We start from the raw sequence: 13997 nt of genomic DNA on the forward strand, positions 1-13997 counted from the left end.
CGACTTTCCGCGACGAGACCCCACTACTCGTCATTTAACACATTATATTATTTATGTGTATGCTAATCTTTGGTGGCTGTAACAATCTTACAAAAAACATCGCAAAAAAGTCGCGTTAAAAGGGCATCAGTTTATAAATTTTTGAAACAAAATTAATGCAACAGTCACATAATAAAAAGACATTAAAACAAATCTTTGTTTTCTATCCTACAATAGGAATTATTACAAAAAAAATTAGAATTAAAAGAAATTTAAATTTATAAATTGTTATATAACTTTCGAAATTAATAATTGGCTTTAAAATAATTTTTTCTTGTTTTATTCATTATTTAACATTCATGAGTGACAAATTTAATAAAAAAGAAGATAAATGCCGTATTCACATATTGACAATATAACACGATATAACTTGACAATAACAATAACAATATATCAAATTGAATCTCTTCGATTTGGAATGTAATTACGTCGCGCTTATGTCACCAATATGTCGAGAACAAAAAAGTATGTGATTTAAGAAAAAAAGTGATTAATAAATTTAAGAAAAAGTATTATAAAACCTCACTTTTTTTTTATTGTTGTGAGATATAATAAACTGACTCACGAAATGAGATTATTATTAAAATATTTTTTTCTAAGTACCTGATATATCGTATTTATATATAAAAAAATTCGATATTTATTGAATATATGTTAATTAGAAAATTAATAATGTTATTGCGCAATATGTTAAAAGGTAAAGATAGATTTTATTTCAGTTTTTACAAGAAACTAAAAAAAAAACAGAAACATTAAATTTACTTACGTTCGCGTGATGTAAACTGTCTGCATCGTGATGGATTTTAGAGCCGCGATGTATCCTTTGAAGAGTGTAAGTAGCGTGACTTGCAGTCTAGTATAACCAGAATTAACAGGAAGAGTTGAATAAATACAATGCATTCGTTATTACACGGAAATATGTTTTACGCAGAAAGAATTGTCGTAAATATCTACAAATACAATATCGAAGCTAAACTCTATTCGAGAAAGACGATATCACCCACATGTATACATATAATGAGAGAGAGAGAGAGAGAATATACTATATGTATTATATATTTATATATTTTATTCATTATTTAGATATAAAAGATCGCAAAAAAGTCGCGTTAAAAGGGCATCAGTTTATAAATTTTTATGTATTTTGTAATATTAAAAGTTTTAAAAAAATTTTTCTAGTTTTATTCGCTTATTTCAATATCCATAATGTCAATTATATTATTTATATTAATATTTATGTCAATTATTTATATTATATTAATTATAATAATCAATAAGTGACAAGCTAAATTTGAAACAAAATTAATGCAACAGTCACATAATAAAAAGACATTAAAACAAATCTTTGTTTTCTATCCTACAATAGGAATTATTACAAAAAAAATTAGAATTAAAAGAAATTTAAATTTATAAATTGTTATATAACTTTCGAAATTAATAATTGGCTTTAAAATAATTTTTTCTTGTTTTATTCATTATTTAACATTCATGAGTGACAAATTTAATAAAAAAGAAGATAAATGCCGTATTCACATATTGACAATATAACACGATATAACTTGACAATAACAATAACAATATATCAAATTGAATCTCTTCGATTTGGAATGTAATTACGTCGCGCTTTATATATATATATTTGAATTTTCACCTCTAGACGAAGCGTGGTTCAAATATTATAGAATTTATTTCTAATATCTTATATTTTTTGTAATATAACACCCGTTAGATAGTTGTACGAATTATTTCTAAATTCCCCGATACTTATTTGTAATTAGGGTCCGGAAATTCGTGAGATTTCACGGTGCGCTTTCCTAGTCGGAAGATGCTGAAAATGCGCGTTGATGCGATCCACGTGCAAATTGTTTCCGCGTGCATCGTTTCGTTCCATTTAAACAAAACCTTCCGTCTACTCTTTATTACGTCGCCAGGAAAATAGTTTTGCATACACGTATTTCGAGCATACACAAATCACAAAAACTTTAGAAACTTCCGCATTCTATTTATAATCGATAGTAATAAATATTTCTTTCCCGCCATCTTCTCCACTTACAATTAGCCTCATAATAAAAATATATATCAAACTCTGAATATAATTTCTGCATAATTTTTTTGTTATAGTATCACATAGATAAAATATTTGTTCGACAAGATGATAGGCAATATTGTAAGCCCGGAGGCGAAGTTTAGGAACGACATTGATAAAGTCTAGTGACGTAATGTGTCCTCGCCACTCATTTTTTATTTCATGAAATATTCCTGGAATTACATCAAAGAACTGCGTTTAATATCAACGATATAATAAATTGCAATGAACTTTGATCTTTTCCTGTTGAAATTATTTGTCAATACGATATATTGCGTATCATTAATATGACAGTCAGCCACGTCTGTTCTAACAGATATTGCCAAGTGCTTGCTACAAATTATTGTCAGCAAAAAGGCTACAAATTTGGTGCAAGAGTTGTTATTACCGATTAAGCTGGCAGATTGCCGGCAAGAACCAAGCAAAGCTTGCTAACATAACTAGACAACAAATTGGCGGCAGAAACCGAGCAAAGCTTGCTGACATGACTGACATCAGATTGTCAGCAAAAACTGAACAAGGTCTGAAGTGCGCAATCTGATGGCAAATTGGCAGCAAAAACCGAACAGAATCTGCAGCTTATTAAAAAGTATTATAAAATAGTTCAGTCGCTTATCGCTATGCGGCGCGTTATTCATTATCTATACCCGTATTCAAATTCTTGTCATGAGTGAATATAAAGCCTGCAAAACGCTAATAATATTATAATATATATATTTCTATCAGTTCAATTTTTGACACAATTCTTATACAAGAAATTCAGATATTGAACTGATTTTTGGCAAATCGGACAGATAATTGTTCGATTTTCACTTATTCGAACAATTTCTGTCCAAAAAGATCTTTAATTTTGTAAATTAAATTATTTAAATTTACTTATACGTTTTAAAACATTAATATATGATTTTATATAACAATACTGTAATTTGTATATTGTGTTTCTTATTTTTGCCATCAAAAGAACGCCAGAAAATGGTCTCCCGTAGATGTGATATATTTTGGGTCTTATGAGACCTAACTTAGAATGTCTAATTATCTAATGGTCATTTTATGACCAAAACTTATCATCATTTTATTACTTAGGGTTGAGACTTTAAATCCATTTAAATATACTATTTTATATGAATGGCCAAAAGCTGCAGAATTTGTTCGGTTTTTGCTGACAATCTGCTGTCAGATTGTCCTGCGCAGATCTTGCTCAATTTTTGCCACTAATTTGACGTCAAATCATGTCAAGCTCTGCTCGGTTTTTGCCGTCAATTTGCTCTCAGGTTATGTCAGCAAGCTTTGTCACCAAAACACAAGCTTAATGCGGACACAGATGGCACTGGATTTGTTACCAAGTTTTGAGCGAATTTGATGCCAATTTGGCAACAATTTGTTATCAAATTGCTTACTGGGGAGTCATAACTTTATCGAGAGAGAGGGAGACACGTGCCGACGATGAATTAAAAATAAAAAAATTCAATTGAATGCCGATACACATCAATATCTGCTTTTCTCATGGAAAAGTAAAATAAAGAATGTTTAATGTAAATTTTATATGTATACAAAATATATATGTATATATATACCCTCAAGTGTGAAAGAGAAGAAGGTTCTTCAATAACTGAGACAAGTGTAGTTTTCAGAATGTTATTATCAGCACATGGAAGTTTCGTATTCATCTCACAAAGTAAAGATTAGATGAAATATTAACAATTGTAAATCAGGGAAGACGGCCTCGCGATCCGCGGAAGCACAACCGCTGACTTTTGTGTGTGTGTGTATGTGTGTGTGTATGATGCGGCCGTCTCTAAAATCAAAGTAAATTATTTTTGTTATAATACAATATATATCGATAATAATACAGATAATAACGGTATCTATTATTACAGTATCGTGTAAAATATCACAACATTAATATCTGCCGAACAAATGAAATAAACGGTCTCCGATCAGTTATTTCTGCGAATCGTAGTTTACGGTGAACGAGAGCGGGATACGAATTTTTCGCCAATCGCCATTCTATTTACGGCCGCGTAATTGTCGTCGCGACGATCTTCGTCACCAAAGTGGCAATATCAAAAGAAAGATACCCTACTTATGCTCCTTGTCTTAACGTAGTGACGTACAAAAATGAGGAATATAGCGTCTCTCATTCAGGAGGAAAATTCGCACGCGAAGTCGCCCCTTCGCGAGAGAAACTCTGCTCGATAAATTAATTAACGTCAATCGGCGAATGCAACGCGCACGGAGAAACCGTAAACTCCTAGTATCGCGCGTATCTTATAAATAAAAGGCTCTATACGGCATATATCGAATGAAAAAGTAGCGCGTCCATAAGGAAGCTTACGGATCGATTCGGATTTTAACTCACAATCACTATGATTGAATACGAATAATGCAACTACTACGTGGTGGAATCAATCTTTATTTTAATGATGAGAGTGACTCCATACTTCAAGTTAACGAATTGACAATTTCAATCATATGCAAATTATCTCTATCAAAAAAAAATACATAAAAATATATTCATTAATAAAAAAATGTAAAATAATAATAATATAATAAGTTTGAGATATATTAATAATAAAGAAAAATTATACTATGTTTTTTCATTCCCATATTTTTCAAAGATAAAAAATTTTTCTATTATTTTACGAAATATACGAGATTGGACTAGATCCCACCATAGCAGTAAAAACTTGAAAGTCACTTTTACGATGGAATTCGCAAGTGACATGATATAGTCGTGATCGTATAGAATTGAAAGTGGTATCGAACGACACTCGGATATTATTTATAAGAAGAAACGTACACACGTAAAAAGAAAAAAAAAACGCAGCAGCGGGAAGGAACGTATCGATCTATCTATAAGAAAAACAACATCATTACAGCAACATTACAGCGTGTAATGGCTGCTCATTTTATCATATATGTGATTTACGATCGGATACACAAATCTGTCACCGGGTAATCCAACAAATATCATTGCTTCTACAGTCTCTTCGAGACTGGCGCAATTTACGGACTCGATCTTAAAAGCTAAACCCGACGAGAAATACTTTGTAAATTCTCGAGAGGAAGTCGCTCGCTGATCGTTCAAGTATATTCAAGATCGGTATTGAGAAACCGTACTGGCAAATGGCTTCGAAGCATTCCGAAGAAGCGTTTGTGCACATAATTTCATCCTCGCATTACTTTCTCTCTCTCTTTCTACGACGAACTGCAAGGACCAAAACGCTCGGACTAATTTGCGATATGGATTTTGCGGGCGCTGGAAGTACTCGCTATTTTACCAAACCAATTCAGACACACGCATTTCATAATAACCCTTCCTTTCTCGTAAGACATACGAAAAAGGGACACATTTAAACACGCACACATGCACGCACGCACGCACACACAACACACGTGTTTTAGCATACTTTTTGATACATTAGCACAATATACAGTAGCACTTATAGATTATTCGAGTACGGAGAGAATGCATGTATACAACACCAGCGATTTAGCTACATAACAATTACTCTACGACTATATACAGATTACTCTACCGGGTAGAACCGGTCATGCGCCAATCGAAAAATTCACCGGGCCTTTGGAGAAGGTACGACGAAACGAAGATCCACATCCTTCGTCAAGCACGATAATAAAATAATGGTACGTAAATTATATTCAGTCGTGAAACATTTACATCACACAAAAAAATGTCTCCAAGTTTATATTTGCACCAAAGAATCGCGCCTAGAGTTTAGAAATCTACTAAAATCCACGAATTGCTCAGGAAGAATAATACTGTGCCCTATTTTCTCAAAGCAAAGATATTTGAAAGCAATATATCATACAGAGAGATTGTAGATCTACATTTTTGTAATTCCACAAATATATATACATTGCATAACATCTGAAAAATTTTAAATTTACATTATTCTCTTTATATAACTGACTGATTTGTTTATTTCAGCTCAGTTAGCTTCATCTTTCAGCTCGTTACTCGAATGCTCTTTTAATTAATTAATTACACGCAATAATTTTGTAAATGATAAAAGAGCGCAGCGCAAAAATTTAATCAGAAAAGATAAAAAATATGTGCTATACATTGTAAAGCAAAAATAAGTTTTTAATACACAGAAATTGTAAAATATTAATTCTCAAAAGAAACATTAGTAAAACTAACCAAACATTCTTCGTTTGGCTAATATTATTGGAAATGCTGTTAAAAATACTTTTATACATAATGATGTAATTCCATATGATATAGATAATATCTCTCAATTTAATATTTCTTTATGCTTATCTCTCTAGCTTTACATCGCACACGTTACATATGTGACGAGGTATCGTTGTCGTATAGCTATAGACAGATAAATAAAGATGGCGCTTAAGTTTTGCCTATAGATGTTACTTCCCATTGCAAAGTTTCGTCGGACCTTGACCGTGTTTAGCCTGTTATTTCTTTTTTTTTTTTGTAACTATAGTCCTTTATATTACACTGTAACTCCCTCTCGGTTAAACTTCATTGACTAATGCTCCTGTCAAGCATAAAGAACGCTTGACGAGGATCATTGTGCTTCGTTTCACAAGGAAGAAAATATGTATATGTATTTGTCTTTGAGTTAGTTTCAAAAACGCGTATCTATTTCGCTCGATGTTACAAACAGCCATTGTCTGTCATCGTCTTTAACTGCTCCGCACGCACGGCTGACATTACGGATCGTTCGCTGCAAGCGTTATGCGTGCAGATTTCGTTCGTTACACGGGATTCTGAAAAATTCGAAACCCTTGTATAAATGTTTTATTTTTGAACCGGCCGCGAGTATTGAAACGATGTACGCATGTAATAATATCTCGTAAGTTGCTCAATTATTGTTCATGTTTCGCGCAATTCACGTGCACTCACGAGATGATTAATCTCGGTCCTGTGCATTCATATAATGAATTTCGTACGAAGTAATCGAACAACCACCGCTACGGACAGATATCATTCGATTCACGCAAATTCGTCGAGGTATATTTTTTTCTTTTTTCTTTTGTAATAATTTCAAACGATCTAATAAGAGAATAATCCGGCACAATCTCGAGAATACGATCATCACGTTTAGTTGTTTCTTCCAAGTCGATGATTTCCTGTCTGTCGTCGACATCGTCCTCTTCCTTATGACTACCGCGGCTCGTAGGCCTCGTAGACGAGCTCTGGCACCAGGGCCAAAGAGAATGTGGTGCTGGTCTGTCTTGGATATTGCCGTCTTGTGGTGATGGCTTCGTGTTACCTGTTGTTCTCCTCCATTACCACCTGCTTGAACACACCGGCAGGCATTTGACTCTTTACCTCGTGGCTGCCAAGTGCAGTCGTCCCGTCTTTCGCGATAAAGAGTTGAAGACCAGTTGCTGTAATACGTAAATTTTTTAATTTAATTACAACATTTATAATCTTGAAAATCTCTGGAATCTTATGCATAGAACTAAAGCATCGTCTACTGAAACGCATGTGATGTAGAAATTATCAATTAAATTATTATTTCAGTGATATTATCTTACTTTTCAATATAAATGTATAAGTGTCATTCTTTGATCGAATTATGTAACGAATTGGCAGAAAAACGTGACAAAGAGAATGCGTACTCTCGGAACTTTCAAGATCCGTTTGCTCCAGATTCGTTGCTTTAAGCAGCTCGTCGATGAGAGAGTCAGGATTCGGCCTGGTGACTTCAACTCTACATAGGATAGGATTACCAGTACCGTCCTCCGCTTTTTTCCTACGTTCCATCGCGGCCTTAGCACGGTCCAGGGATCCAGTTTCACTGAGACCCGAGCCGCCAGAAGGATTTCTGCGAATAATTATCGCGATTATCCCAACAAATTATATCCACATTTTTTATTCGCGACATTTTCTGTCATATTAAATCGCAAGCACTTTGACATGAGAAACAGAAATAAAATATCAACATTCGATGAAATCATAACGCAATCGTTACACAAAAAACTAGAATCTGAGAGAGAAATGATTTATAACAATTAATTTTATTTTCCTCTCATTGCTGCTCATGTAGATTATAAAAAAATTGACGTGTACATTCAGGAAAAAGCTTGAATCTTCTGTTACAGCAAAATTAATCTGTTTCTTTACGATTTTATGATAGATATAAGTTGTAATTATATATTTGCTACACACTTAATAAAATAATCCATCAAATCTTGTGCGAAAGCAAGATTTGAGTGATCGTTTCTTTCCTCATCGATAAGTTTCTAATTTTAATTTGACGAATAAATTCGTTTAAAACATACACGCGACAATACAAAAATAATAAAATATATTTCTAACAATAAGATATAAAGTTTTAATCTAATGCGTTTCTTCAATTTCATCGTGCTGATTTCTCCATAATAAAGTAATATTCTAGTTATATTTACACAGACAAAAAATATAATATGTCCGAGACACGATTAACAAATAATTGAGTTTAAACATATTTTAAAATTAAAAATTATTCATACGAAATGTGATAGATTACATGCCAATGTGCTCGGATCTGTCTGATTTAAGAGGTGAATGTTCGCCGAGTGTACATATCACATACATAACGCGTTCATTCGATAAGGTCGAATGAAAAACATCACGGTGTAAGAGTGTAATGAGTGTCCGATAAACGTACAAAAAGATAAATGCGTCTTTGTCGAATGAGGGAATAATCAAAGTATATATTTATATATAAGGGAGACATTTAGCGCGGGTGACAGTCGAGACGATTAAATATACGCGTCGGAAGAGAGCAAAAGAGATGATTATCATAAATGCATTAAATATTAACTCGATATAATTAAAGCAAGAGATAGAACTAATAGAATTATTTTCTTAGCGAAAGAAGAAGATTATCTGAAAAGAAAAAGGTCTCTGAAGATAAAAGCATACAACAATTATCAGATTAAAATAATTTCAGATTAATTTAATCGATTTAAATGTAATATATAATTTAAAATAATTTATATATATATATTTGAAGTATGTATAAATATTATAGTGTGTATAAACATTATACACAAAAACTATTCCGATGAATGGAATAATTACTTGCTGCAATTTCTTAAATTATGCGTCAAAAAATGTCTTATTAAAGAAAATTCATTTCCAAATTGATTTCAAAAATTTTATCATCGAGATTATTTAGCACAAATGGAAATAACGGAACAATTTACATAAATGTGAAGTAAATCCGAATGAATTCATAATAAAATATTGTATTATTATTGCGAAATACGAAGCTGGAGGAGTGCGTGTCTGTTACATAAAAACATTGTTTAATGAGTTTCGATAGAAGAATCGAGCGTTTCACGTGCGATGAGCATGCGTCTCGTGCGTGCATCCCTAACATGCGATAAATCATGCAGACATAAGTTTTTCCAATGATTGCGATAACGAGCAAGAAGTTCGCAGACCTGCTGCAAAGCATCAATAATCGTTTCTGCCGGGAAGACCATGTCCGGCCCGGCTGGACCGACGACTTTTCAAAGAAAGCGTAAGCAAATTTTAACAACGGGCTCCGTTGACGTGCACACAATTTTCATCACCAAACGATGATATGATGCTGACTGTCCCCTCTCCCCTCTACTCCGTAAAATGTAAATCATCTCGTTTTAAGCGCGGTGAAATTAAATTTCGTTCATTAGAGCTCGCCCGCAGCGAGCGTGGAGAGCACTTAAGCCTCATTAAGATCTGTCCGTTCTCGGAAATTCCGACTGGTCAGTTCAAGGCTCATTTCATCACACTTTCATTTCCAAGCGCGATTAAAACAAACAATCCGACTTGGGTCTCTTTCGCGCGAAATATTTTACACGGTAATCCAGAAGAGGGAAAAACTCGCTCATTACGTTTTCATAGACAGTCTATATAATACGAATGTCTAAAGTTACAACTACAACATGTGTGAAACTGGTGAAAGTAAATTCCATAAATTATTCATGAGGTCTTTAATGTTTTTCTTTGCAGATTTGATCTTTACCCTTACAATTTCTTATTAAAATAAATAAATATGCATATATATGTTAATAATTTGGTAACAGTTGCCTCGACCTTTAAACGTTGATGTTAAACTTAATATCATCAGTCCCATATAGTAAACTACAATATATAAATTATAGTTTGAAGCTAGTATTATAATCTTGGGGGGGTGGGAAAGTAAAAATTATCTTTACATGCATCAACCATTAAGATTAAGCAATGCTTATAAGCCGGGACAGATGCTAAGCATTGTTTATACGACGAGAGTGAGAGCTTTTATATTTCTGCGATGAGAGATGAAAAGCGATATATATGTATATATATATATGCATGTGAGGGAAAGGTATACGTAAGACGAAAGCATGGACTGACGGTGGGGTAATGCTGTTTCGATGCTGCGAGCTCGGTGGAGCGACTTCCGGTACCCCTAATGAGGACTCTTCGGAGTCCGCTGGACTGGTGGCGACCGTAGCTAGCTTGCCCCCCGCCCCGTCCAACAACTTCCGGTGACCTCCGCCAATACCCCTGCAAGGATTCACAAAGCCATCCAAACTGGAAGCATAGCCGCCGCGTACGCATTTTTTTCATCATTCCTTTATTTACACGCGCATAGACAATCATTCTTTAACTAGAACGGTCGAATTTTGATAACACGATTGGAAACAGCGACCCGTTGTTTCGGATTCTGATTAGATAAGTTATATAATACTCTACGTTCATTTTCTGAAATGTATTCTCGATTCTATATTTGCATTATTTATTTTCATAATAATTTTTGAAAAAGAATTATCAGATATAAACAAGATTCTAAAAAAATCGAAAAAAATTAAAAATTTGTTTCTTATTTCTTTAATTATTAACTGCTGAAATTTTTTTCTCTGGTCATTTCTCTCATTTTTATAAAATATCTATTTATACTTAGATTTTTGATTCCACCATAATAGTTAAGGATTTGCATGAATGAGTCTCGTTATAATTTCGAAAACGTGATAATAGATGAGACAATATAAGTCAATAATATTAAAAATTATTATAAGTGAAAATTTTTATAAAACGAGGAAATATAGAAGAGGAAATATATAGAATCGATATTTATATTAATAAGGATAATAATTAATTTTTTCAACGACGCTCATCCTTTGATCTCATTTCCTTGTCTATGCGCTAGATACGCATTTCGCCTTATTGCAACACTAGACAATTTCTCTTATCTAAAAAACCGCGCCATGTAATATGCGGCATATATTTAGCTTACATCAAAGGCACAGAAATGATAAATACTTGAGCATTATTTTCATGGTTAATGGGATATGAGTCATTTTATTCGTATAATAGAAATAGAATATAGAAAATAATTAAGCGACATCAAACTCAAATCTGTCTGGCAGTTAATCAATTTTTATTGATTATTGCATATGCTTAGAAATTGATATATATTTTATATTCTTTTGTTATATGTTGAGCGATGTTATTTTTGATAAATATATTATAATTTCCGAATAAATTAAATCACACACACAATCATGTATAATGTTATTAATTTCTAGCGATAGATTTAAGCAAAAATGATTACAAATGAGGATTTAATGAACGCGTCATTCAACTCTTTTCTATCAAATTATTATTATTTATCTTATCTCAAACACACGCACGCACACATATATCGCATTCTACTCTCCAAAAAAAGTAAATAAAATCAAATGGAAATAAGTAGACACCAAGAAAATAAATGCATAAATAAAGAAGACAGATCAATGATAAAGCTGAGTTAGTGCATGTAACTTAAATGCAGAATATTTGTAACTTTCTCAAGATAGAAAATGTGTTGTGCAGGGAAGAGAAACGCCGAAGGAATTGTTGCTTCGAGCATCTGCTGGCTTGTCAGGACGGAATCACCAATTACTCTGGCATGCCGGACATACAATCGTCGTTAACGATTAAGTGAGTTGACCTCACCTTCGAATAGAGACGATTTAATGCAAGGGTAAAATGCAACGCATCTTCAAGCTTTGTAACAAACAATTCGCGGAAATATCTCCTTTCTCCGAAATATCTCCTCCGCGCTCTCGCAGTCAAGAAGATATTAATAAATCGAGATAACAGATACGGCCGAGTGACGTGAAATCGTCACGAGGATCTTAAAATGGGAATAGACAAAGACGCCGAGGAAATCCGAGAAAACAGAAAAAAAGAGAGAGAGAAACAGAGACGCTGCTGAGGTTGTCTCTCGAAAAATGAATCGCGAAATTCTGACTGAAAACTCGCTGATAAATGAAACCTACCTGAGGGTCTGAGCTGTCATCGCGGGACGTAGCAGGGCTCTTTGATTGTCGGGCCTATGGAGAGGATCGGGAGAGGATACGGCTCTGGCTTGATCGACCAGTCGCAAGACCGGGCTCGTTTTGCCTTTCTCGATGCAATCGCAGGTCTTCGACATACTGCGCCAGCCCGTGGCGCTGATTCTCGGCTTCGCGATCGGGAAGACGTTATTCTGTAACCGGTCATTCTCCTTGGCGATAGAGCTCATCATTGCGTTACGTTCGTTACGCGTCTCGAAGCCACCTCTCTCGTAATTCTTGCGCGAGTGTCGCGGCATGTCGGGCATTCTGAAGATACCAGGCGCCACTAGGACATCTGCGTTCGCGTCATTGTCACAATCGTTCGGTCGCGAATTGCTCATTTTGTTCAAGAAACCATTCCCGATTGCGTAAAGCGATTGCTGCTGCTTTTCGACCGAATAAACATTATTCGCGATAATGCCAGTCGTCGACGACACATTTTCCATATCTGTTAGACCGCTACGCGAAGAGAGAGGGCTCGACGTTGACCAGAATCTAGTTCTGGAGGCCACGTGCGACAAGGAAGGTGGGTGCGATGACAAGGATTCGATACAGGAGTCGGGTCGACATTCGATCGGTTGTGCGGACGTGTTTTGGAAGGAGTTGGGGATTCGTGGTGCCCATACCGGCCAGGAGGGTGACCTATAAAGATCACAAACACAAATGTACAAGCATGCAAAAATAAAAAACTCAGGTATATAAAGATAGATAGATAGATAGATAGATAGATAAAGAAAAAAGGAGACATACGTAAAGTAAAAAAAATATAGAGAGTCCAAAGTTTCGTACTTAGAGTCGAGAGACTGAGAATGTGGAAGTCGCTTGAGGCTGGAGCAAAAATAAAAGATTTTCTCGTATCATTGATCCGTTCTCTTGGTTAGTAATTTGTCAGACTATTCATATCATTAGATACGATTCAACATGTTATTAATTTAAGCATAAAGTTAGTTATCCAAAAATGTGCTAACAAGCAAGTTTTATTAATTAGATCGCATATAGAAATGTGATTAAAGAAATCAAAGATAGAATATTTTGCTTGAGTCAAGATAAAGGTTGTAATATTCAAAGCAAGACGCAGCGTGACGGCTATAGCTCAAGTATTTTGTTAATAAAGCCAAATATGTCTCATGTTATATATTTTAAGAAAAATCACTGGTTGGTTGTAGTAAAATTATAAATAAAACATATCTATCATTTGTTCAAGAATTTGTAATAAACGATTATTTTCTTTCGTGCAATATTTTAGACCTTTTTTGATTTTTAATTCATGCTCATATTGCTGTTATTACACAGAAATAGTAAAATCAAGTGATTTATAAATAGATTAGAAAGAAAAAAATGTGGCGTACCGAGTATCAATAATCTTTCCAAGATATTTCGATTACCAACTAAAATTCTACGCACAGCGTCGTGTGCTGTTATTATAGTAAAATCAAGTGATTTATAAATAGATTAGAAAGAAAAAAATGTGGCGTACCGAGTATCAATAATCTTTCCAAGATATCAAGATATTCAACTAAAATTCTACGCACAGCGTCGTGTCTTAATTAAA

At 34.0% G+C, this 13997-nt stretch overlaps 1 protein-coding gene across 6 annotated transcripts in view; it reads right to left on the reverse strand.

Moving 5' to 3' along the window:
• Positions 1-3746: 3746 nt before the first annotated feature.
• The window catches only part of LOC115243295 (protein FAM102A), a 70731-nt gene continuing 60480 nt past the window's right edge, over positions 3747-13997 (reverse strand). Inside the window, exons 8-11 of one of the 6 annotated variants that reach the window (XM_029820141.1) lie at positions 13196-13273; positions 12389-13087; positions 7649-7938; positions 3747-7498 (exon numbers count right to left, since the gene is read on the reverse strand). In XM_029820141.1, coding sequence (XP_029676001.1) covers positions 7377-7498; positions 7649-7938; positions 12389-13087; positions 13196-13273 — 1189 coding nt within the window. In that variant the 3' untranslated portion in view covers positions 3747-7376. Of the gene's footprint in view, positions 7499-7648; positions 7939-10478; positions 10632-12388; positions 13088-13195; positions 13274-13997 lie in introns of all 6 variants that reach the window. The other 5 variants (XM_029820142.1, XM_029820144.1, XM_029820146.1 and 2 more) reach the window with 5 other exon arrangements.

The sequence above is a fragment of the Formica exsecta genome, unplaced genomic scaffold (genome assembly GCF_003651465.1).
Source record: "Formica exsecta isolate Colony F162 unplaced genomic scaffold, ASM365146v1 scaffold72, whole genome shotgun sequence".
NCBI classification, from domain to species: Eukaryota; Metazoa; Arthropoda; class Insecta; order Hymenoptera; family Formicidae; genus Formica; species Formica exsecta.